Here is a 24,067-nt window from a genome sequence, read left to right as displayed (position 1 = left end):
TCTCACTCCCCCAGCGCTCACACCACTCTCCCTCCTTCTCTTCATCCCTTCACCCACCCCACGGCCAATTCCTGGCGCAACAGTTTCCACCCTCCCCGACCCACACCCCTCCCTCCATCCTCCGATCCCCAGTCCAACGTATGTGCAATGCGATCCCTCGCCCCCACGCCCTCCGCTCCGGTCCCACTTTTGAGCCTCCTCCTCCCCTTTAAACTCCTCATCACCCCCACCCTGCCGCAGACACTTCTTCTTCCCCCAAGAAACGCTGTCACCGACCCTAAGGTTCGTTTACGCCAGCTTTACGAGTCGCTTTCGAAATTAAGTATAAACGAGACGATGAACGGTGCGTTTGATAACGGATCCGCTCGAAATACGCGCAACCACCCATTGTCAGACAAAGAGAAATCAACACAGGGATTTTAAGACCCTTTGGCGGTTGTGGTATTTGACGAATTACTGTTTTCCGAGTCCATTGATATTCTATCTCATGTCGAGTGAGCAGTTACGTATTTATTTCATCAGTTTCGGCAAAATAATGGAAAATCAAAAAAATAATTAAACAAAGATGAACCTTTAGCGTAACATAGCTCATCAATTCATTATGCTGACTTTCATAGTAAAGCTGATTCCTCCTTGAGCCTTAGAGAAATTAAACTCATGCAATATCACTCTGCCTTCGTAATATGTATCACGAGATTTATTTGGTCAAAAATATTTTGGCTAATCAAAAATTATTTGGTCTTTTTATTGTGTAACTTTTAACTTAGAACAGTAGAGAAAATGAAAATCGTTGCAAGCGAGTCAACGAATGCGGAGTAAGATATAAGTATTGCGCTCATGATCATGCAGTAATGATGGATTCCTTCCTAGATGCTAAGGTAGATATCACAGTAGTTACCCTCGAGCGTGGGTACTACTCAAAAGACCAACTTCTCCAGGTCAAAATTATATTTTTCATTTTTATGTTTGAATATACCCTTTCGTTTTCCGTCTGCCATGACGAACATTACGCATTAAATTATGGAAGAGAACACGATTATTGTGAAAACAAACTGTGATGCACTTTCATTAATACATGTTTATTTTGTCCCCATAATCATGTTGTGCTTTGGATTTTGTAGATTTTATGACTGAGACACTGCAATTTAAGACGATATCACTGACATTAGCATTAAAAATATTGTGATATAAAAACTACTCCTTTAATTCCCATTTTTTTTAAATTTACATGCGTTCAGCAAGACTGCCAAGTGCCACGAACCAACGATGATATATTGTTAAAGCTGTCACCACATTCTGTCATAATAGCACAGAAATTGTCATAATAAACTGGTCTTTCGTAAAAAAATAAGACCAGACACTGTCGAAAAGAGCGTGAGTCATTGTCAAAATAAGGTGAACCGTTGCCAAAATGCATAGAGAAATGTTAGTCTAAACAGGCCGGGAAACAATCCAAGTAAAAAGTAAAGCTTACTCTTGGTTGGAGAGTGCCCGTTGCTGAACTGAAATGCCCAGTTTCCCAAGGCGACAGAATCTACAAAAGCAGCTACCCGCGTTCTCCGCCCTGCAGTGTCAGCATGTTCCAGGGTGAATGAGAAACCTACGGTTATTGGCAAAAGCAACCGAAGGACAGGGAGCACATAACTGCCGTGATCTCGGCTGGGGTCGGTGTTGCAACGCGCGGCGGTGCGAAGCACTTAAAAACTTTACAGCCAGCGTCATAAACGCGAGGCGTAAAGCATTCGCGCGGGCTTATTTCGAGCACACGTAGCGGGCTATTTACGAGAGAGTACCTCAAGAACACATACTGCACCCACACATACACTGCCATGCACACACACACACGCCTAATACACACACACAATATTTTACGCCTTCCCGAAGTTCGTCGGTGCTTAATTATTTAAGGGAAACGAAAAATAAAATCACCCCGACGATCCGCGATCTCCTTTGCTTTGGCACACGTTAACTGGACAGAAACTGGGTTGAAGAATAATATCCATTTTATTTAATGAGGGGCGCTCATACGGAAAATACGGCCTTCTCTCGCTGCGAAGATGGTGGTGGAATGCGAAGTATCAATACTTGGCGAATATGCACGAGTATCAAAACAGAAATTCCAATTCCGGACACATATAGTAGACGGTGGGAGGAAGCTTGCGAGCTTCGTGCATAACTTCCCTTGCCAATTCCCTGCAAGCAAGCCTTGACACGAGAGGAATACGTACGTGAATATTCGATGGGAGAGGGAGGGGGATGAAAAGAAAGGAAAGGTTGACGCTTCACGTAAAATCGGAATGCGTCCCCAAGATTATGGGGCCGTCGGTGTGGCACTGCACTCGGTGCACCTGATGTGGAGGAAATAAACACTCGAACTCCAAGCCGATGCTCCTCCGCCCGCTCCCTTGCTCGCTCGCCTCCATTCGCATCCCGGCCTGCCTTCCGTCCGCCCTCGTTCCCGACGGAGGGTTTGCAGAACTATTTAATTTTTTTAATACTATGGGATCGATTCGCGATCCTCACAGGGGGAAAAAAAGCAATTCCGTCGTCGATAGATCAGAAAACAATGCACAAATGCTTCGTAAACATGCGCACACACTCAAATACTGAACGACATTGAGTTGATAGTCGAGCCGAGTAGAACGACTTGAGTTCGGATAATCCAAAAACAACACGTCAAGCGGGGTTCTTTGGCTCGACATTTTTGGGCTATAGAAGCAGCAGATTATTCAGAGATTATGCTTTCCCTTAGCTAAAGAATGATTCGTAATAGGTATTGATGCGAATTACCAGGCTGCTAGTTATTTCAATGCACCCATTTCCTTCGAATTTTTGTTCTCATTATAAAAATATCGCTTTATTCAAAAGATTTTCTACCTGCGGCAACGTTTTGTTTCTCAAATTAAATATACGGCCGGAAAGACCTCATTGTGGAGCCCACTGACCTTCAACGTTTGTGAGTATTACACAACGTATCATTTAATAGAACGAATTCACAGCCGTACGTATAAACCATCGATGCCCAGAACATCAGCAGCATGACTTCAAAGTGGTCTAAATCAGTCAATTTATTCTAGTCTTGGATTAATGCTACTGATTAGATAATTGTGGGGATCGAGATGGTGCGGGGGCTAACGTACTGGCTTCCCGCCCAGAGGGTCCGGGTTCAAATCCCGGCGGTGTTGAATATTTTTCAGAGGTATCTCGATATCTACTTGAGGTGCTTTGTGGAGGGCACTTTGAGTGAGTACGCCGTCCGTCGGATGTGACGTTAGGCTGCGGACCCCTTGGCGCCTTTCGTAAGGAGTAGGCTAATGCCGACGCCGGGTTTCTCTCCACCCTTCATCCTTTCCTGTCCGTCCCCTATGGCGCAAATGACCTCAGCTATCGATCACCTCCCCTTAATACTACTACTTGATAATTGGAATGTAGACGATTTTTTATGGAATTTAAGCTTTAAACTAAAGGCATCTGCTTATTCAATCCGAGAATCGTAATTAATTGCATAAGGCCATTTTTAAACACCATTAAAAACCAAATAAATGAATTATTACGATTGTTCTGAGCTCAAATAAAAGGTATTTAAATTTTAAAAGTAAATATTGTGATGAAGAAAAGAATTTCGATCATAGACATCAAAATTATTTTTGGTATACGTAGGAATAGGGATTATCCCGGGAGCATAATTGCAGCTCCGCTCATACTCCCATTATGTGTACATGACATGGGAATAAGGGTGAGATGAGACCACAGGGGTTTGATGGAAGCGTCCGTTTCTCATGGTTGGCTTTCCCTCCGTGATGAGATGACATTTTTTCCCTGATTCGAGGACTGAGGGCCGGAGAAGGAGAGATGCGCTGCGGAGTGAGTGGGCAAGTTCAAAGAGGAAGGGTAGTGGAGATGAGGAGGATGGGGAGAAGGGAAGCTATATTGAACAGAGAGACTTGCTATGAAATTAAACCACGGCCTTGTTGCCTGACACACCACACGTTGGTGTTCGTCATTGTCTGGAGCCATCCGTCACTCTTTTAAGGTCAGCTATGAGACGCCGTCCTCTTTCTGACTCATCGTCGAAAGACGGCAGGCCTCGTCTGCTACAATGTCTCAATTCTTTCTTGCACAATTATGTCAGGAATAAATTCCCTGCTATGGTAACTGCCGGCGTAATTATAATCAACGGATAAACATGAGGATACATTCAATGCCCCCGTCACAGAAAGCATCAGCCAACGAAGCGAAAACAGCAATCCAAATTTCTCTGATAATTGATTATATATATATATATATATATATATATATATATATATATATATATATATATATATATATATATATATATATATGCATATCTCGAAAAGTTAATTCAGCGCACAATTGGAAAGTCTAAGAAGATTAATTCCATGGTTAAACGAAAGTAATGCTCATTAGGTTAGCCGCACTAAATTTTAAAATACTGTATTTTGTGGGTACATTCTTTGTTCACATTTCTGATACGTATTAATGATAAAAAAGAAGTACGTATAGTTTTGTCGTTTGATGATAACGCGCGTCAGTAAACCAATTATACGAGTGAAGAAAAAAAATAAAGTTACTTTGAACAAGAGGTACATTGAATGCTAATGTCCTATACGTCTTGCCCTACAAGACTTTATCGATTTGAATAATAGACTCCGTACTTCCGTTTGTATTTTCCCTGCCCATCTTGTTTAATGAACAAAACAAAATTCGAGTTATATGCAGCGTTAAATTGATTCGCATAATAACAGGACAGAGAATGAAGAATCGATTCACATCATGTCACGAGCATATATTCACTATTCCAATACAGCACTATATCGATCCCAAGGTCTACCAATATTTTTCCCGTTCGACTATTTTCCTTATTCCCTTCACCTCAATTGGAATAAATATATGCATTTTGTAAATTGCCATCATTTATGGAACTATTAATTTAGCTAAAGAATAGGTATTACGGATGATTGAGACAAGACAGTTGTAAGAAAATTACAGATAATTTTACCAGCAAATATCCTATTACTTTAACATTTTTTGCCTTTAATATCGTATGTCCAATTCGTGAATGGTCGGGCACGTTCTTTTATTCAAATACACGGTTGCATTTCCCTGCTCTCCCTCATTGGCAACATTTAATGCTTGCTATTTTCGTCGAGGATCACGAGATTTCCCGGTCAAGTTCGCTCGGCGCGGGTTAACAACTGCAGATAAGTGTCCTCGATGATGGAATAGGAAACAGTAAAGGGGAGGGACGAAGGCGGGAGTGGTGGCATGAGGGCAGGGGGGAGATGCGGCGGCGGGCGGGCGAGGATCCGAGGATGCAGCCTGCAATGGAGTCCGGAGCGGGAGGAATTTATCGTGCGTCCCCGGGACAGGGCAAAGCCCCACTCCCCTATCCGACCCGCCGCCCCACGCCCTGACGACTCTCCCGCACGGAAGCCCACCCCGCGCCTCGCCCACTCCTCCTCCTCTCTCCCGAACCATCTCGCTTTTTGTTTTTGCATCCGATCCCATCCTCTTTATTTCCTTTTCTGTTCATTTCCCCTGATATTTGACTGAGAGAGCCGAGGACCTTCCGCGTAAGCTCTCGCGACGTATCCCCCCCCCCGCGAGCCGTCCCCGAACGCTTTTAAATTATCATTTCGCTTCGAGTGCACGGGGGACTCTTCATCGGCTTGGGTTGGTTTTGGGGAGCGAAGAGATTTCCCGTGCATTGTTCTCTCCATGCCAGACGGATAAAAGGAGCGATTTTTTTAAAGGCTTTTAGGCGTTGCGATTTCAAAATTATCTCCGCAGGATGAAAAAAAAAATTATGGCCCGGATGAGCACGGTCCGCCTGTACTTGGCTCATCCATCCAATGGCGTGGTCTCGAATTATGACTCCCCACACGCTTGAGTCGTAGGGAAGGGTTGAATTTTGCAGGTGGTCGGATCGTGATAAGAGCCTGCGAGGAGAGGAGGAGTAGAGAAAAATAAGTGATGAAAAAAACAGTCGGCTATGCATGCTGTGGATGAGTACCAATTAACTTCATTCACCACGGTAAACGGGAAGACACCGGACATGCAGAAGTGATTATCTCCCTTAAATTGTGCATTCTCCAATGGAGTCGAGTGAAGTAAATTAGGTCAGAGTAGAGCTAATGCCAGAAAATCCGGCTGCAAACCTCCAAAGATGGCCTTTAAAAATAAAAAAATATTTTTCACACTAAAATTATAATATGAATACGGAGAAATATACTTCAAGTGGACTTACTTCATCCGCTAGATAAAATCGTTAAAAAGCAGACACTTTGGCCCTATTTAAGGTTAGTAGGCTAATTCAAACACTTGATGTTTCTTGACAATGCCGAGTGATGAAATTTAATTTAAATGTTGGTATTTCACGAAATAACGGCTCTGATCCTGCTGAAATCGTTATTATTTATTTAATTTACTTTGAAAAAACTCTATTGTAATATTTGTTGGGATGGTTCTAAAGTACATTCCCAGCACACAATTCTAAGAAAAGTATGTCGGAATAATAACCTCCGATGACTTCGTAAAATGCCCCTAAATGGATCAGAAAAACTAAAATATCAGAGAAAGCTTGTTTTTTCAACTAAACAATCAAACTTCCCTTTTCCTTCACGCCATTAAAGCAAGAGAAATTATCTCATCATTAAAGCAATTAGTGGTAACGGATACATTTCGTAAGGAAACAAAAAATAAACACACCTCAGCATCTCATTTCATAATTAAATAAGGCGAGATGAATTCAGTCGCATATTTTTACAAATCATCCTCATCCTTAGCAGCAGAGAATGGCGGAGTCCAATCAATATACTAATTGCGGAAGGAAAATTGTGGAGAATGGTTTCTCGAGAATTTCCGATCCATTCGAAAATTTCTTCGGTGAAATGGAGAGCAGCGTTTTGCGTTTTCGAATGTTCAAGCGGGCGGTCTGAGCGTCCACGAATAATTTTCACTCATAGCTTAGGTGCAGTAAAGCCATATAAGTATTTAATACTCATAACTTAACCTTTGAAACCTAGAAAAACCATAAATTAATTTTAAAAATATCAGATAACTAATTTTATGTATCATTCAGAAACCTGAATGCTACAAATCCTATAGAGAATTCAATCTAATTGATCATCTATTACGGCCGGAAATGTATTGAACTTTCCTGAGTTTACTTGAACATGCATAAGATATTTCTAAACATTAACTGAAGCAGGAATAGATTCATTCATCCCATGAAAATCTACGTGTGCTCATCACCTGCACGTTCCTTATTTATTTTACTTATTTAGCGACTTTTTACTAAGGCGAGACTGAGACTTCATAGTATCTTCTTTCCCTTAATCCTCATACTTTACAATGAGGACAATGAAAGACACCCAAGGCTAAAGTAGAGGAAAACCCACTCATACGCTAATCAAACCCGCTATCTGTGCATTAGCAGGCGGGTATGGTTTCGACTTCCAGGTATGTGAGGTAATTTTTCTCAGGCTGATTTCAATTGACCGTAGAACAAAAGAAAAGTATCTGAATTAAATTTAAAATAATTGACAATGCATCGATCTGTTCCGTGTACATACGGTATTAGAGTGCATGAGAATGGTTCTATAATTTTCCACGAAAAAATATTTACGGAAGCTGGACAATTTGTTCACAGGTAAGTAAGTATAAATAGCTATGCTCAGTTTCGTTAAACTAGAACAAGACATTTTCGGCTAAAGAATTTTGACTCAAACGACAAAAAAGTATGCCACGTGTTCGAAGCCAGATTTTAAAGCTAATACCCCTTCAACTTAGTGTCGAATTTCTAATAAAATGCTAAAATTTACACGAATGACGAGATTACAAAAAAAGAGCTAAACAGTGAGAATGAGCTTCATGTCACAGCAGGTGACATACACGTATGAGTGTTCACGTTGACTAAAAGTGAACACTTGTACTAGAAACTGAGCTAAGGCAGATGTTAGTTAGCTATTGAGCGACAAAACCTTTCCAAATCCATCCTCTATCACTTGTGTGAGTGTGTGTGTGTGTGTATGTGTGTCTGTGTATGTGTGTATATATATATATATATATATATATATATATATATATATATATATATATATATATATATATATATATATATATATGTATATGTGTGTGTGTAACGGGATAATAACGTAGCGAGAGCTAAATCAAGAGAAAGAGAAGAAAAATTCGACCCCCCACTTGGATTCCCTTTCCCAAACCTCCTTCCCGGCAAACGTCACGCGTCAATCTTCATCCGTAAATCCAGTCCTCCCTCCCTCTCGTCCTTCCTCCTTTGATCCCTTCCCACCCTCCCCTCTCTTCTCTCTCCCATACCCTTCCATCACCACGTGTTTTGACCCTCAACCTCATTCCCCCAACCGTCCCCGCATCTGTCTTGTATCTTTCCACCCTCCTCCTTCTCCTCGAGCGGCTATTCTGTCTTAGCTCCCGCCCCTTGATCTAAGGCTGCGAATGGACAAAGAGGGGAGGTAAGAGTAAAGGTGGCGTAAGGAACTCCCGCCCTTCGCCCCACCTCACCCCCTGCCCCGCCTAAAGTCCTCCGTCCCAAAGGAGTGTTAAACGAGAGTTAAACTCACAAACAAACTCCCTCATCCCTGGTATCCCACCACGCGCCTCCCCCCCTTTCTCGCCTCGCTCACGACCACAGCTCCCTCCTAACGGCAGAGAATATCACCCCAAGCCCCTTCGCTTCCACCCTCGTTCCCGACCACACTTAAAGCGGCCTCAAGCAGCAATGCTCGTGGCATGTGTGACCCAATAAGATATAAAATTATCCTCGCAATATAAATTGATCTATCAGATATATTTTACATTGTTTTCAACTTTCTAAGGCCTTCATACCTATTCGACTATTTTTCCTTAATATTTGTTCTCCTGTTATATTATTTTCGTAGTATTGAGTCTCTTAACTTGCAGCAACCATTGGCAGCTTAATGTTTATCTTTAATTATATGGTGCTGTGTATTATTTATTCTCAATATTTACATTGAATCCTCAAGAATTATATTTTCCATTGATGATTAAAGAATAAGTGTATAAAACTTTCGAAAACATTTTTAGCATTTCTCCGCTTCAAGTAAATTTTTGTTGCTGTTTTTTCTGTTAATGGTTGTGATAATTTTATTGAAAACCAATGCATACCCAAATTGAAAAGCTTGGATTACGAAGTTATAAAAGACGTTTAATTTTTTTCAGTTTTTTCAAAATTTAAGTCACACATCGTCGTATGGAGTATTTAAGGCATCGTATAACACATTCATAAATTGATCTATGATAACGTAATGTTTATGAGCTGAAGAACTCTTTAAGTTAACTGATAAAAACATTTGGATTAGCTAAGCAATAGTTAATGATAACCTCATCATCTAGCGATATGAATTTAAATATACAGTAAATTAATAAAATAACTCTGTTCCCCCTAGCCGAAGCCCGATGCTCTCTGGTTTTTCGAATAGTAGTGTTTCCCCGGAAACCACTCAGAGAAATGAATTTCCCCTTCCTCCTAAGAAAATATTCCATTTATTACTAATATACGCCTGACGTTAAGAGGAGATTAAATTAATATACATGTACGCAAAAAATATTGGCGTAGTTGATGGTGAATTTGAAGCAATCATGTTTATTTTAATAAGACAATGCTTCCGGAGAAATATTAAACTTGATGAATGATAACACTTGAATTACTTACCACTGCTTTTATCAGGAAATTTCCCGTTCCTTTTACAAGAATTCGAAACGTAGGATGTTAGGATTCTTTCGTTCTTAAAGCAGAACTATTTGCGGGTTTTTGAAATGATTTCCAACGGTCACACACTTATTTGTAAGTTTTTATAATACTAACACCTGTTAACTAACGATAATTACCAGAGAAGCGTTAAAGTGATTCTTGTATGTTAGCATACATCTCTTTCCATTACTAGCAAATAAATTTTATAATTGCTTGGTTTCTTTGCTTCGTCCCCTACCTATGTCCTTTAACAAATATAAACCAAAATCATCATCAACTCGCGAATAATTTGTTTGTACATTAGGCCGTTTTGATAATTAGCAAGTAGAGATTATTCGAAATTAAAAACGTAATTCTCAACTCCTATAAAAAGAAAAACTAATTAGATCATGTTTTGAAAAGAGGAACTGATATTGGTAAATAATTGTAGGACATTATCCTAGAATTCTTTCCCATCGCCCTCAACATATCTTCCCAATGACCTTTTCCGCCTGCACTCCCCTCTGTGACACCCCCACTACTCCCAAGCTACAGCCAAAGTCGTTTTATCGCTCGCGTCGCTACATTTGCTGCTTTTCCGCTCTTTTAGCTAACAGCCTTTATTTTCGAGTTTGGAGAAATGGCGCTCACTTGAAGATGGGCCATTTTCCTTAATGCCCGTCCCATTTTTCATTGTATTTAATTATCAGAGACGGAAGCAGACCTTTTTATCTCGCGGGAAAAAAGTAAAAAAACCAGGTCCAAGTAATTGAGTCGGAACCACCGAACAGTGCCTACTTGCTTCACTAAGGGTCTCGCATATAGCCACTCGAATTTCAAACCTTGACACTAATCACTGTGCAAGTCATAATGTTGGTAAACTATTTTAGAAGTGTTGATGTGGAATATTGATGTACATCCCAGAGCAACTCAACTGCCAAACATTTTATGAGTCTCTAAGTTTTTATAAACTCTTAACCCGTGAGCGGCTTTTTAGTTATGTATATTCCATTTACCAGTGTTTACGCGTCTTCGTTGGAAAAAATATTTTTTTAAAGTGTCATTTATACATAATAACAATGAAATTAATGCATGTAAAACTTCAGGACAAAATTAATAATATTATTAGAAGGATGAAAAAAATAATTGAAATTTTTTTTTCATCAGAAAATATTTTTAACCACTTTACAATAAAGAAGAAGCTTTGTAGATAGGTATTGTTAGAGTGAAAAACCATTCCTATCACATAATACTTATCTACTGCAGTGGTATTTTCACTTAATGAAGTAACTAAAGATAGCTATGCAGTAATAGTGCGGCTGTAGTCGAGCAGTTATTTCGCGACATGAAACTCGATAAGCTATATATTGCAAATGCTTGTTTAAAGGTACACAACTTTGCTGCACAATTATGCAACTTCCTTTAGTATGAACCTTCTTGTTGGCATTCCTATCACCATTCAGCTGTCTGCTTATGCCTGAACGCTAAAAAGCACGAACAAATTTGGAACAAGGGCGCCTTGCTAGACAGTATTGCTGTGTCGTACAGTAGCAATATATAAAAGAAATAAAAGTCTCTCTCCATCATTGTGCATTGAGCACTTTTGCGAGTGCTCATTGTGCATTGAGCACAACCCTTGGGTAAGTTTTTATATATTGGGTTGTGAACTGGCATCATACAATTACCGGTCCGCACATGTCGAGGTTGTTTACTACTTATTTGTCTTTAAAAAATACTCCTTTCCCATACCACTTAAAAACTCAAGCACGTGTGCACGTTATGAACGACGCATATATACTAAGTGTGTTGCTTCCGTCGTAGACTGGCGTGATAAGAAACGTAGGGCACTAGAAGACTGGTGATCATCGAGAATCCCGTATCGTACGGATCGTAGTTATCCATATTGGAGTAGATGCACCGGACGTGTTTGGTGTGAATACCAAATATCAGGAATATGCAGCACTAAACCATCTTTTCCATGCAACTCTAGCGGAAAATAATAATAATAATTTAAGACGTCATGAAAGGACCCAAAAAATATTTAAATTTGATTTCGTATGATAAATTTCAATAGCTACGGGACAGGGGGTTATTTCAGAGACATTATCATCCACACTTCCCTTCTCTTCTGGAGGAATTAAATACAAAATACAACACTTCCTGTAGTGGTAAGACTATGTGGCCTGGCCAAAAAATCATAATTTTTAAATTTGTATTTTATTTTCTTATTTTAAATTTATATCTATAAAATTTTCAATCTATGATAATCGGCATTTATTCTTAAAAACATACAAGTTAGTCGCAAATTACAGTTTCCCTTAATTCAATTTATTAAGCATCATTTGTACACTTCTATTCTTCTTTGAATAGGCCAACGCCAAAGAGAATTGTGGATGGTTTTGACAAACCGAACGGTTTCAGGGATAATTATGTGAAATTGATCAATCACGGAAAGGAACAAGCTATGCAAAATTTTATGACATAAACTGTTGAAACCCGGGTCGTAAATAAATTTTTTTAAATAGTGAAATTTTGCATAGTTTGTTCCTTTCCATGGAGGATGGTTTTGTTTTAATTTGTGCTGAAAGAAGATTCAAAGCATTAAATATAGGGTGTAATATTATTTTAACATATTTTTAGAGCTGATAGATGTAAATAAATATATTCGTAAGACAAAGTCACCGTATTTTAATCAATCACTGAATAATAACCTCAAAGATGTTTTCTGCTTGAAAAGGCGTCGCGATATTTATATCATAATGAATTGGCCCTTATTTTTGCCAATCTTCATTCAAACCTTATTAGTTTTATAACTCACAAGCTAGTAAATTTACATCAGGATTACTTCTGATAAGCTTCTAAGGAGAGTTGCTTTAGGCACTCTAATTGGAATCCACGCGTAGGCAAATGGACACAATTTTTGGAAAAAGTTTTAATTGCTACAGCCACAGCTGAACATTAATTTCGGATGAGGAAATATTTTGAGCATGGCGAATCTCATGACTGACCCACAGAGGGGGGAATAAACTTTGCAAATTAAATGTCAGGTTCAAAATTCATTATTTTACTCAACTGCTCCTCTATCGTAACACCTGACCAATTAAGTAAGTGTCTCCTTCTGACTCCATGCTCGTCTCAAAGGCTCAAAGATTCAAGCAAAGACCAAATTACAGGGAAGAGCATCAAAACCTCTTTCCTATAATCCAGAGTCTCCGTTGAAAACGAAACCGCCTTGGAGAAAGAGACGCGTCTGCTTTGGGGTCCAGTTCCACTTGATCAAACGACAGCAGGTGCCTTGGATGAAGCGCTTCAAGAACTCCCTCCAGCGAAACCGCGCACATGTGCGTTTCAGTGAAAGTTTTTTTCTCTACCGAACTCTATTCTTTGAGATCCTCTGTGTTAATGTGTTTAAAAAAATTAATGCAAAATTGGTTTTGATTGTAGTTTCCGTAATTAAATAATAATGTAAAAAAACGTTGAATATCATAGGTTACACGGAATTGATGCTACAAATCTATTTAAGTTCATTGCAGTTGAACAAAAAAGACGAATCAGAAATTGCTTAATTCGTAGTTTTACTCGGGGCGTGAAACCATTTTTCGAAGAAACAAAAATAGGTTCGACCTAGGGCAATCAATATATGACTAAAATGACAGCTTTTCAAGTGAGGGAAGTTCCAAAGAGGCAATTAAAGAGAATTGTATATATTTGAGGCAGACTTAGTTGTAATAAAACTCGTATGATCAAAGTCTACGATTAAATAGTATTTATGGTATTTTTCTTCCGAAAGAACATGTGGGATCGAGAAATCGTTCAGAAATTCCCATAATAGGAAGCATTCATCAAAGGCTAGAAACAAATTACAAATGAAAGCGATAAACCAAAGACGTGAGAGATTTGGTATCATGAAAGGTTTGATAGGTCTTTAAAACTATAAAAATTACTATTATCTTTTTCTGGCATCGGCTATAGGGTCTACCTTACATCACATTAGGGTGGGCCGCAATAATGGCTGGCCTAATTATATCAGCTGAGGCATTCACAAAGGGAGAGAGGAAAAATAAACTGTGCAAAAAAATGAGAAATATAACTTATTTTAGGATCAAGGAGACAAGAATTTCAAGTGTAAAAAATGAGTTACACTTCGTTCTGAGAAACGAAAGCTCCCACAGATTTTCAAAATGGGGTCAACTTTTTGGCCTATGAAACAAGTACCTCGACTAAGAGTGAGAATTTAGAGTTCCGTTGACTTTTATTAATGGCATGAGATATTACATAAGATAAAATTGGTTAAATTTTAAGTCAACAGAGAGCGTAATAACATGCCGGACAACAGAGAAAGTTTCCCCTGTTGTCCGGCAACCTACTCGTGTTTACCGCTTTGCGGGTTGCTAGTACTGTAGGAGCGCACCTGCCACCAACAGCTCTTCCCAGACCAACTGCTGCGCTTCTCAAACCCTTAATGCGGCCGAGGTGGAACACTCAAAACAAGCTGACGCCCGAGGCAGTGCCGTGTCCTGACAAGCCGACCTTCTCCCCCATCAACAGAGTCAACACAGTTTTTTTCACCCGGGGTTAACAATCCTAAGATCAGCGTGTCCCTTCCTGTCTGGTCTTGCGCCTGTTATATTTATTTATTTATATATACAGTATTAGTCCGAAAACAGCACATTTTGGCCTTTAGATCGAACTATTAACAACGATAACAATGGTCACATTTACAAACACCCAAGCCCTAGATGGAGGGAAACTCACCCAGGCGGGAATCGAACCCGCGACCCTTGGAATGGCAGACGAGGACGTTACCCCGCCGCCACCGGGGTCGGCGTGCCCCAAGGTAGAGATCGCATTCCCGCCTCTAATTTTTTGTACATATCATTATGATTTCTTCAAGACTTCACACAGTTTTACTATTTTCAAATAGATTCTTAATCGAGCTGGTATCGCCAATGTAGGCCTTGGTGAGAACACATAGCTTCCCATTACTAATTCATTCACCCACTTTTTCATTTATTCTTTGCACGATATACATGCATGACATTCATTTCCCTGAACTATAATCTATCATTAACAATCGTTTTAGGTTAGATAAAATTGAAGAATGGCAAAAATTATTTCAAGGACAGAACTGACTTAAAAAGTTGTAGGTCCATTACTATCACCCTTTCTGCTTCTAAAGCTGGGCTCGCTATTCTTCATTCCTTTCATTGCGTTTCCCTTCTCGCAGTTCGGGTTGTTAGTGAGAAAACTATAGGGAATCGTCTTCTTATAAATAATGTGGAAACCGGACAATACCGACCGCTATTCAAAGAAGGCAGCCAACTCCTTGGGTCTATATGATCCCGCTCCCCCCCCCCCCATTCCCATCTCTCCGTCTATCTTTTTCTCTATTTCACCTCCCTCACAGTGGGATGCTGGGCCAGAAATAGTCGCCCACCACCTCTGCCCACTCCCAAACGCCCTCGCTCTCCCATCCTCCCACTCTCCTATCCCCCGACCTCGCACTCCACTCACGCGTTCCGGGATGACGGCACGCGGCCGCAGCCTTCTCCTCAAAGTCTCCCTCCGCACTCACTCCACCCTTCCACATCCACCTATCCTCCACACTCCCTTCACAACCTCTCCATCCCCCCCTTTATGAGACTATTTTTAAAACTCCATTTCACGGCATTCCGATTCGTCCCCTTTCCCCACCCGCTTCCCTTCCCCCCTCCTTCGACTACCTCCTTCCCTCCCTGCATCTCTCTCCCTCCACTCCGAGAGAGAGAGAGAGGGCACCAACTGTGACCCAGGGAGGAGCGCGTGCTGCGTGCCCATCACGCCCCCACTTCCAAGGAGTGGAGTGGTGGGAGATAAGTTGCGTAGGGATGGAGGGTGGCGGTAGGGAGTGGCAAGGGGGGGATAAGGGTGGATTGGGTGGATGGACCAAGGCGCCTCAAACCCCTCTGTGGCATCGCCTCGTGGCCTCTTATCAAAGGGCCGCCGCCAAAGTGTCGGATTACCCGTCATTAGGAGCCACCCACTACCTCTCCCTCCTTCATTTCAGCCCCCCCCCATCCTTTTAAACCTTCCTCTGGATGATTAGAGGTGAAGAAGCAGATTGCTCTCGACCACCCCCCCCTTTCCCCAACCCTTTTCCCTCCCTTCATCTTCCAGAGAGATGGAATCAGAGAGGAGAGGTGAGAGAGAGGAAGAAAAAAATATGGGGAAACGCAACAAAGTTAAAATTGGTGTTATGGTGGAATAACGTCAGGGCCTCGGCTGAATAAAAACTCAAAAAGAAGGTTGAGAAGTGATTTATGGACATCTTAAGATGATATTAATGTTTCTCAGTCTGAGGGAGTTTTATGACGTATTTTTACGGCAATAATGTGAAGGTTACATAATGACTTGAACACATGTTTTTTCCTAGATAAAATAGTTGAATGACAATATTTTGGCATCCGATAGTTAAATATTGGCATAATCCGGCCACTTCTTGGGTATACTTGGAAAGTGTTAGGTTTTTGTTGGACAAGCACCTGCTTAAAATAACTAGACTACGGTGCGTCGACTACAACTTCTGTACGAGTATACCTCTTGGTGTACCGTATTTCTCTCTAGCCCTAGTTAAAAGGCTACCCCAAGCAGTGAAAATTTGACACTGTGTTAAATCCAACCCAAAGACCAGTATTACTCTTTCTGAACCGAGTATTTGGCAGAAATTACTTTCATATCCTTTTGATAATTAATCGCTCACTAAAATACGGATGATTTTCATACTACTCAGCTTTATTATTATTACGTATGCATGAAAAAACGATCTATCAGTCAGTATTAGTATGCTGTTTGATGAAAGAATGGTGCTGAGTTCTGATTACATCACAATTCGGACATTTCTAAGGCAATTTATTTTGAGAGCTTAAATTACTGAGAGACGTGGATAAATTTTTTAGTCATATAATACTCACAGAATCCCGATATTAAGAAGTCACGTCTTCCAACCCTCCACCTGATTGTGTTTACTTCATATTCGTGTTCCTTCAAAGTTAATTGTATGGTTATATCTATCGGTTAGATTAAAGAACGCAAGTGTATTAGGAGTTGTAAATTGTGTGATAAATATTGTTTCTCGAAATTATTGACCTTATACCTAATTTTATTTCCCCGAAAAATAAAGTTATGATATTGTCAACAATTTTGTGAATACAATAAAACACAAATTCTTCAAAATCAGCGTGGAAGGTGCGTTAATAGCAGATGGGGGTGTCGATCAGCATGCATATGCAAACTGATTCCAAGAAAGGTATTTAACAGTGTCTTAACTCTTATAATTGGATATGGCTGATAGAAGGATAGAACGCTGAGGAGATTATGAATTGCCAAAATAGTAACACCTAGGCGATTTTCTTTCGGAAAATAATCTTTAAGGCCATAAAATTGAAATATTTTCGGCAGTTAATCAAGACAGGATTCCAACTGAGTATTTAACCGGAGGAAACGCTGTCTACTTTACAAATTCAAACAGTATTTCGAAGGAATTAACTTAAATTTAACTATGTATCGGAGGGTAAATTAATTGAGAGGAGCTCAAAGAGGAGTGGATGGTAATGGCCTCTAAGGAAGAAGTAGAAAGTAAGGGACTAACATAGGAGAAAGATTTTACTTAAGAAAAAGTTTGCTATGATTAACGGTTAATATCACCAGGTGGTACCTTCCTCAGGACAACACAACCGTCAGCTGTTCTCTAAATAATCCCGTCTTCAGGTGCCGTCTTTGCGGGAAATTACAGTGCTCCGCAGGCCGGTTGCTACCCCCTTTGAAGGCAATTAGACGAGTGGATCTTGAGGGCATCAACGACCCGAATGAAAAATGAAGGAGACACCGACCATAAATTACGCCAAGCTCTCTGGGAGAGAGTAGGAAACTTGGTTCACCGAACACTCCGTGAAGAACGATGAGGAATGAATCCGACTGTCCCCCAGTTGACGAGTATTATGATGCCGGGGACGGCATGAGACCCGAATTAATGAATCCCAATAGCCCTTCCGTGGTTTTCATTACTGAACCGAGCATTAAAATTATTATATTATTTAAGTCGCGGCAGCAAACTAGAAATTGTAAGTTGAAGTATAAATTCTGTGCTCTCTGTCCTATTCCAAAGTCTTAGGCATCTGAGGATATCCTGTTTGACTTTCTTACGGGATGTGGATGCCGCCAGATGTATCACAGGGGTAATGACGCTCACCAAAATGAATTAAGCGAATTGCAACCATCAAGCTAAAAGAGAATATTCTCAAAATATTTTTCTTATTAATTCCACCTAATTTAGTGGTTCACAAAACGTGATTATATAAGAATGTGTCCCCACTGGCCAGAAGGTGTACATCTATGACAATGGGAAAAAACATAATTGGAGTACATCATTTTTAGATGTCGATGCAAGAACGTTCAACTGATATGAGCTCATAACATTGATGAAAGTAACTTTTCCCCTTCATCTTCATTAAAACCTGAATATCAGGGTATCTGACTGAGTACCATTCCTAATTGCAAGAGGGAAAAAATATATAAGAACAGTTTCTAAGATTTCTATGGCTCAGGCTCCCGCATACCTCCGTGATTGACAAATGCGTTACAAAATCTGAAGAAAAAGACGAAAAGCTACTTAAATTGCAATAAAAAAGTTACTTTACTAAATATTAAATACATATAGATTATAGTATTAGGTGTGACAAAACTAAAATCATTCAATGTATTAATATGAAAACGAGAAAGTTTTCTTATCAATAAATATTAATTATCTAACAATTTCTAAGACATCGATTTCCTTGGGTATTAAACTATTATAATAATATATCAACATGCAACGCCACCGAAAAGGGGGTACTTGCCATTCTCTAAAAGCGGCCGAGAAAACAATTCAATTTGTGACCAAAGAGACAAGATCGCCTGGAGTTAATGGGAAGTGTCGTTGCACTTCATCATCCCTAGAGTATCTCCTTCGTCACACTTCCCATTAGCGCAAGCGGCACCGGTGCCGCCACGCTAATTCGCACATCTCATTGCACAAGTGTGCCAACGGCAGGTAGCGGGAGCTCCGCCCGGGTAAAGGGGGAGGCTCACCGAGGCCTCAGCTCGGAGACCGTGCCACGTGCCAAGTCACCTCGGTGGAGGGAGTGAGGGAGGGAGTGGGCGGGGAAGGAGAGGAGCGGAAGCAAGGAGGATTTTCCTTCGTTCCCTAAGGGGTCATTTTCCACCCCTACGACTCCCTCGGTGACCTCTCGCGCAAGCAGAGTCGCTTCTCCTCCTCCTCGGGACGGACCAACCAACGTTGGGGACGCATCCCTCACCCCCGTACGTTTCGGCATCCTCGTCCCGTTCTCCTACACTCCGCTCGCTCCCACCGGCGAGAGAGGAGCAAGGTGTATTCTCGGAGCATCCGGCCCTCCGCAACACGTGAGCGGGGCCGAACGGGGGGAAGATGCGCTCTCTGAAAATAAATCGGGGAACATGGCAGACCGGAAGTGCACCCGATGAAATCTGGAAAGCCCGACGTCACCGCATCCGCCGGCCCTACGGCGATACCCACGTTGGTGTGATGCGAGCGAAAATATTTCCCGGTTGGAGATGCGTAGGACAATCTGCATTGTAAAGGGGTCAAAAAAAACAATACGATTCCACAATTTACTATTTATTAACGAACGGCCATGGTTTCGCTGCCGCACAGCATCATCAGGTGGTAGAGAAGCTATGATCGTGAGTTTATGAACTGTGAAATGTGGACTTGCTATTCTTTTTACCTTCCTCGCAAAGTAGAAGATGTGGACGAGCAAAATGGATTTAATTAGATAGGTCTTAAATGTATTCGTATTCGCAAACGCAACTCCAAAGTAATAATTTTAATTATATGTGGATATTATTTCTACTGGTTTCGGTACTAACCAAGTCCACAACATATGATTACGAAGATGGAGATCAAAGTAGACGATTTGAACGGGCAGCAAAAGTAGGAGTAACACGAAAGTGTTGCTGAGACTTATGTGCACGTATATAGATTTGCAGGTGATCAAACCAAGCGCTGACAAAATTGAAAAACGGGAATTCAAAATGAATTCTTAAAGCGAGTTTACAGCGAGCAACCTTTTGATAATATCACGAATATATTATACCCTAGGAACTATATTTAATATTTCAAATAATTAAATTTCTACATCAAAACTGTCTTAAATGGATGTTTAAAAAATTTAAAAAATGGTAGCTTTATTTTTATATTAAAAGTAAATCATTTAGGGAAGTTAAAGATATCTTAATAAATTATTTTTTTTAATTTTAGAAATGTAATATTTTCTATTAATCAAATGGTTACTAATGGTAAGAATAACTACTGTGAAAACCTAGGGAAATGGCATAATCCGAAAAAAATCCATTACGATAAAAGAAATAATCATATGCTTAAACATTTCAATAGGAAAATGGGATGGGTTTTAATCGTCGTTTTTTACGAATATTCCCAAAAATTTTCATTTCAGTGACTTCCATTTGTATATCTGTACATTATTTTTAAAATAATAGCTAAACGTAACCCCCTTTAAGGCATTAATACTGGAATACATATTAATGGTTGAAAACAACGGAAATAACACTAAAAGGGTCGCATCATAGAGCGCCTAGCTTTATTGCTCAATTTGGCAGTACAGTAGTTTGATGTTTCTCTAGCAGCTCATGTAATGAACACCCGTGGTATTTCTGGAGGTGTGCCGAATTTTCGCGGAAGAGGAAAAATGCGAGGAGGCCTAATAGATGCAAGCAAGGGGATGAGGAGATTGGAGAACCGGTCTTCAGGTCGATGCCAAGCCATCTTGAATCCTACGAAACCAAACACGTCCACCTTGGCCCGCTCCGCTTACCCAGGGAAGGTCGCACGGGCCGACGAAGGCTTTTCAGCGATGGATAGTCGTACAATGCGAGGGAAAACGAGTGGAAGCAAGACGACAAGGAAGGCCAAAGGCGAAGGCAGCCGAGATGGCGAGAGAGAGGTCTCTTCTCCCTCCCCAAACTCAGATTGGCACGTGCGTTCGAGTGCGTGGGATAGAGTTTGGGGTGTGTGTTTGCGGTGCGTGAACGTTCGGGTCCGCGGGGTATAGTGATCGGAGAAGGGAAGAGGAGGAGAAGGGGTCAGAGGACCCCTTTCACTCACCTTGAGTTTATCTCGCATAGAGCCCCTGCCGAGGACGGCCATCTTGGTCATCGTCTCCTCCTGGAGCCTCTTCATGGAGTTCCCTTTTGGTCCAAGTAGTTTCCCGACGAAATTGAACTGCAAAGAGCGAAGAGAAAGGGATGAGCGTGGGCTGGATGGTGTCGAACGGCGACGGTCGGTCGTCGAGAGAAAGGCTTCGCCGAGAGTTGGGGAAAGCGGCGATTTGGGGCGGACGGACGAGGCTTTATATTCTTCGATGGGGGGGACTGAGGCGGGCAAAGGAGGGTCTCCTCCCCGAGAATTTCCACGAAAAAGTCATGAGGAGCGAGGCGGGTGGAGCAATCCAAAGTTTTCAAGTACGCCTCGGGGAATTTTTATATTGTGATATAGGAAACTGAGAGCAGTTTTGGTCGTTTTAATTTTCAATTGGTTGGGAAATAAAAACATGGATTTGAATGGAATGTTTAATTATGAATAAACTGTTTGTTTTGGGAGTAGTATTTTTTTATAAAATAAGAAAGATTTTTAAAGCAACACATTTTATTCTAAGAGACTAATAATAATTTTGATTATCTGAGAATGTTTTGCAGGGGTGCCATAAATTTTAATTATTTTCAAATTTAGTATGCGAGCTGAAACTCATGTTAATAATTATCACAGGGAAATGAGAATCAGTATTTGCATGCACGCGTTAAAATTTACCAAAATATCTTTTTGAAGACTAAGAATAGGAAAAAATGAGTGACATATAATTTTTATTATACGAAAAGGGAACATTTCCGAAAGTCACTAATTACACATAAATTGAGATAACACACTCACTTAAGATGAGTACAATATATGAATATATTGAAGCAAAAATATAACTAACTTGGAAAGTATCACTTTTGATGGAATGAGATAATACTTGGAGATCAAATACAAGAAAGCGATGCTTCAAAAGATATATTTCTTCTAATTATCATTATTCAAGTTTATCGACCTGGTATATTATAGCAGAGAATCGATTTTTACACATCTAGAAAAAGGTCTGCGTATAAAAGTATTAGGCATTTGATTACAAATTTATACCAGTAAAAATATTCGCGCAAGAAAGAGAACAACATAAATTTAAAATGGTACAGCAAAAGCATTCAAAATAGAATTCCGCCAAGAATGGCGGAAATTAGATAGAAAACATTACCTCGAGGTACACTGAGAGGAAAAGTGACATGAAGTGAAAAAGAGATTTAGTGTGCAATAAATAACGATGGATGAATGGTAATAGTAGAGAAAAGAAACATTTAACTGACTCCATAGGCTTAAAATTCGGAAGAGCGATCGATTTGCCTTTAGCTATGTCCGGATTTGGCTCCTCTCCGTTAGTATACTCAAAAATGTGTGCTCAAGTGAGAGAAGTATTACCTCCAAGAGAGTACTACTTTACGGAGAAAGGGCCCCTCAATGTAATCGGGACGGGGAGTCGGCTGAAGTCGAAGGGTTGCCGGGAAGAATCTCACGCAGAGAGAGTAAACTCGCCTGCTTTAAGGTGCTGCAGCCTTCACAAAAGCAGGGTTTCCCAAGGCCGCTTAAAAGGATTCTATTTTCCCCACCCACCCATCGCACTGGTAAAGATTACCTCCGGCCGCAGCAGAGCGATGCCCCTGCAGACTTGCCAGAGAAAGGTTGATGATGATAGTCGAAGATGTGACTCATCTGCGACACTCGTCGGCTTCAAATGTTAGACACCGCCACTTTAGGACTCCGGCAAAAGGTGTATAAATTTCTGCTATCATAAGCTGGCAATAGGAGAAGGCTAGGTCATACCAAAAAACAAATATATTTTCTAAATAATCGCTTAATACAATTGGGACGAAGCAATTTGTACGGTATTAATTTGAGGCAACTTTAATTATAAATTAATATCTTTTATAAAAGTAATTAATGCCCTTATTTTTCTAAAACAAAAAATCCTTAAGACAGTCCTATTTTCATTCAACTTATTTCTATATTAAAATAACTATAAAACTAAGCAATTCTATTAAATAATAGCAAAGAAGTATTCTCTATGCTCATTTTTTAGAAAAATTTGTCTAAACTATTAAAAAGGTTTTGTCTTTCTTTCGTATGAAAGAGAAAGGAAAGATAATTTTCAAACTCACAGACTATTAGGAGCCCGGAGACTTAAATTTACTCATAAAATTTAGCAGTTGGGAAATAACGACTTTCCAAACATATTTTAAATTATTTATTCCACATATTTCAATTCTTTCCTTAGCAAACGTTTCCTTGTTATAGATAGAGAAGTAAAATGAGGGTATTTTCCGTAAACTTTAACGTACATCCGCTACGCAAACTTTGAATAGGCCTTCACTTAATTGCATTCCCTCCATAGGAAGCGTAATCTGGTATGTTAATTCTAGCAAAAGTATTTTTTAAATTAAATTTACGAAGTTACAGCGCTATAAAAGACTGCGTTCACCAGAGATTTAGAAAAAAAACATGTAATTCATCATAATTTTATTAAACTTAAAATCTTCACTCATAATAAACGATGATACATTAAATTCATTCTGAAATGCTTCCCCTCTGAAATATTTTCATCAATTCTCAGAAGAAATTATTTAGGGTTCACACTACTTCTTAATTGTCTAGGAATTACAAGGGGATCCATAAGAGCATTAGCAGAAAGCCATCAGCCGAATTCCGAACACGAAATGACATGACGCCTTCCTGTCGCAATATCTCGCTATGAGAAAAGACAAGAGTGGATCCGAATTAAATGTCTGGTCGAGAGACGTAAGAGAGAAACGGAAGCATCCAAATTAACGAAGTTAGAGACCAAAAGAGTAGTCAAGGCAGGAATGAAAATGTCAAGCGTGCGTCTGAGCAAAGCAATAAAGAACCTCAACAACAACAGCTGGTAGGGATAACGAGCTACGCATGTAAACGATGAACTCTTGAAACTAAGCCCATAGAATTATATTCAATGACCAAGTTGTCCCCTAAAGACATTCTGAATAAGAAAGCACGTGAATGTTACAATGTATGAAGGAATTTGTTAAGAAAGCAGCCGGAAAGCGGGTAAATAATTTATTTTTATCAGTATTTTTATATTTAAATGTTCATTTGAAAATCTTTCCCAAACAAAAACA

General features: G+C 40.1%; 1 protein-coding gene across 1 annotated transcript in view; it reads right to left on the bottom strand.

The window, feature by feature from the left end:
- LOC139693490 (uncharacterized) overlaps nt 1–24,067 on the bottom strand; it is a 570,990-nt gene that overhangs the window by 121,537 nt on the left and 425,386 nt on the right. The window contains exon 3 of the mRNA XM_071591664.1: nt 20,934–21,050. Within this exon, the coding sequence (XP_071447765.1) occupies nt 20,934–21,050 (117 nt within the window). The remainder of the gene's footprint in view (nt 1–20,933; nt 21,051–24,067) is intronic.

The sequence above is a fragment of the Hetaerina americana genome, unplaced genomic scaffold (genome assembly GCF_022747635.1).
Source record: "Hetaerina americana unplaced genomic scaffold, ioHetAmer1.1.p SCAF_5, whole genome shotgun sequence".
NCBI lineage: Eukaryota > Metazoa > Arthropoda > Insecta > Odonata > Calopterygidae > Hetaerina > Hetaerina americana.
Note: the sequence above shows the minus strand (reverse complement) of the source record. Positions and strands in the feature narration are given on the sequence as shown.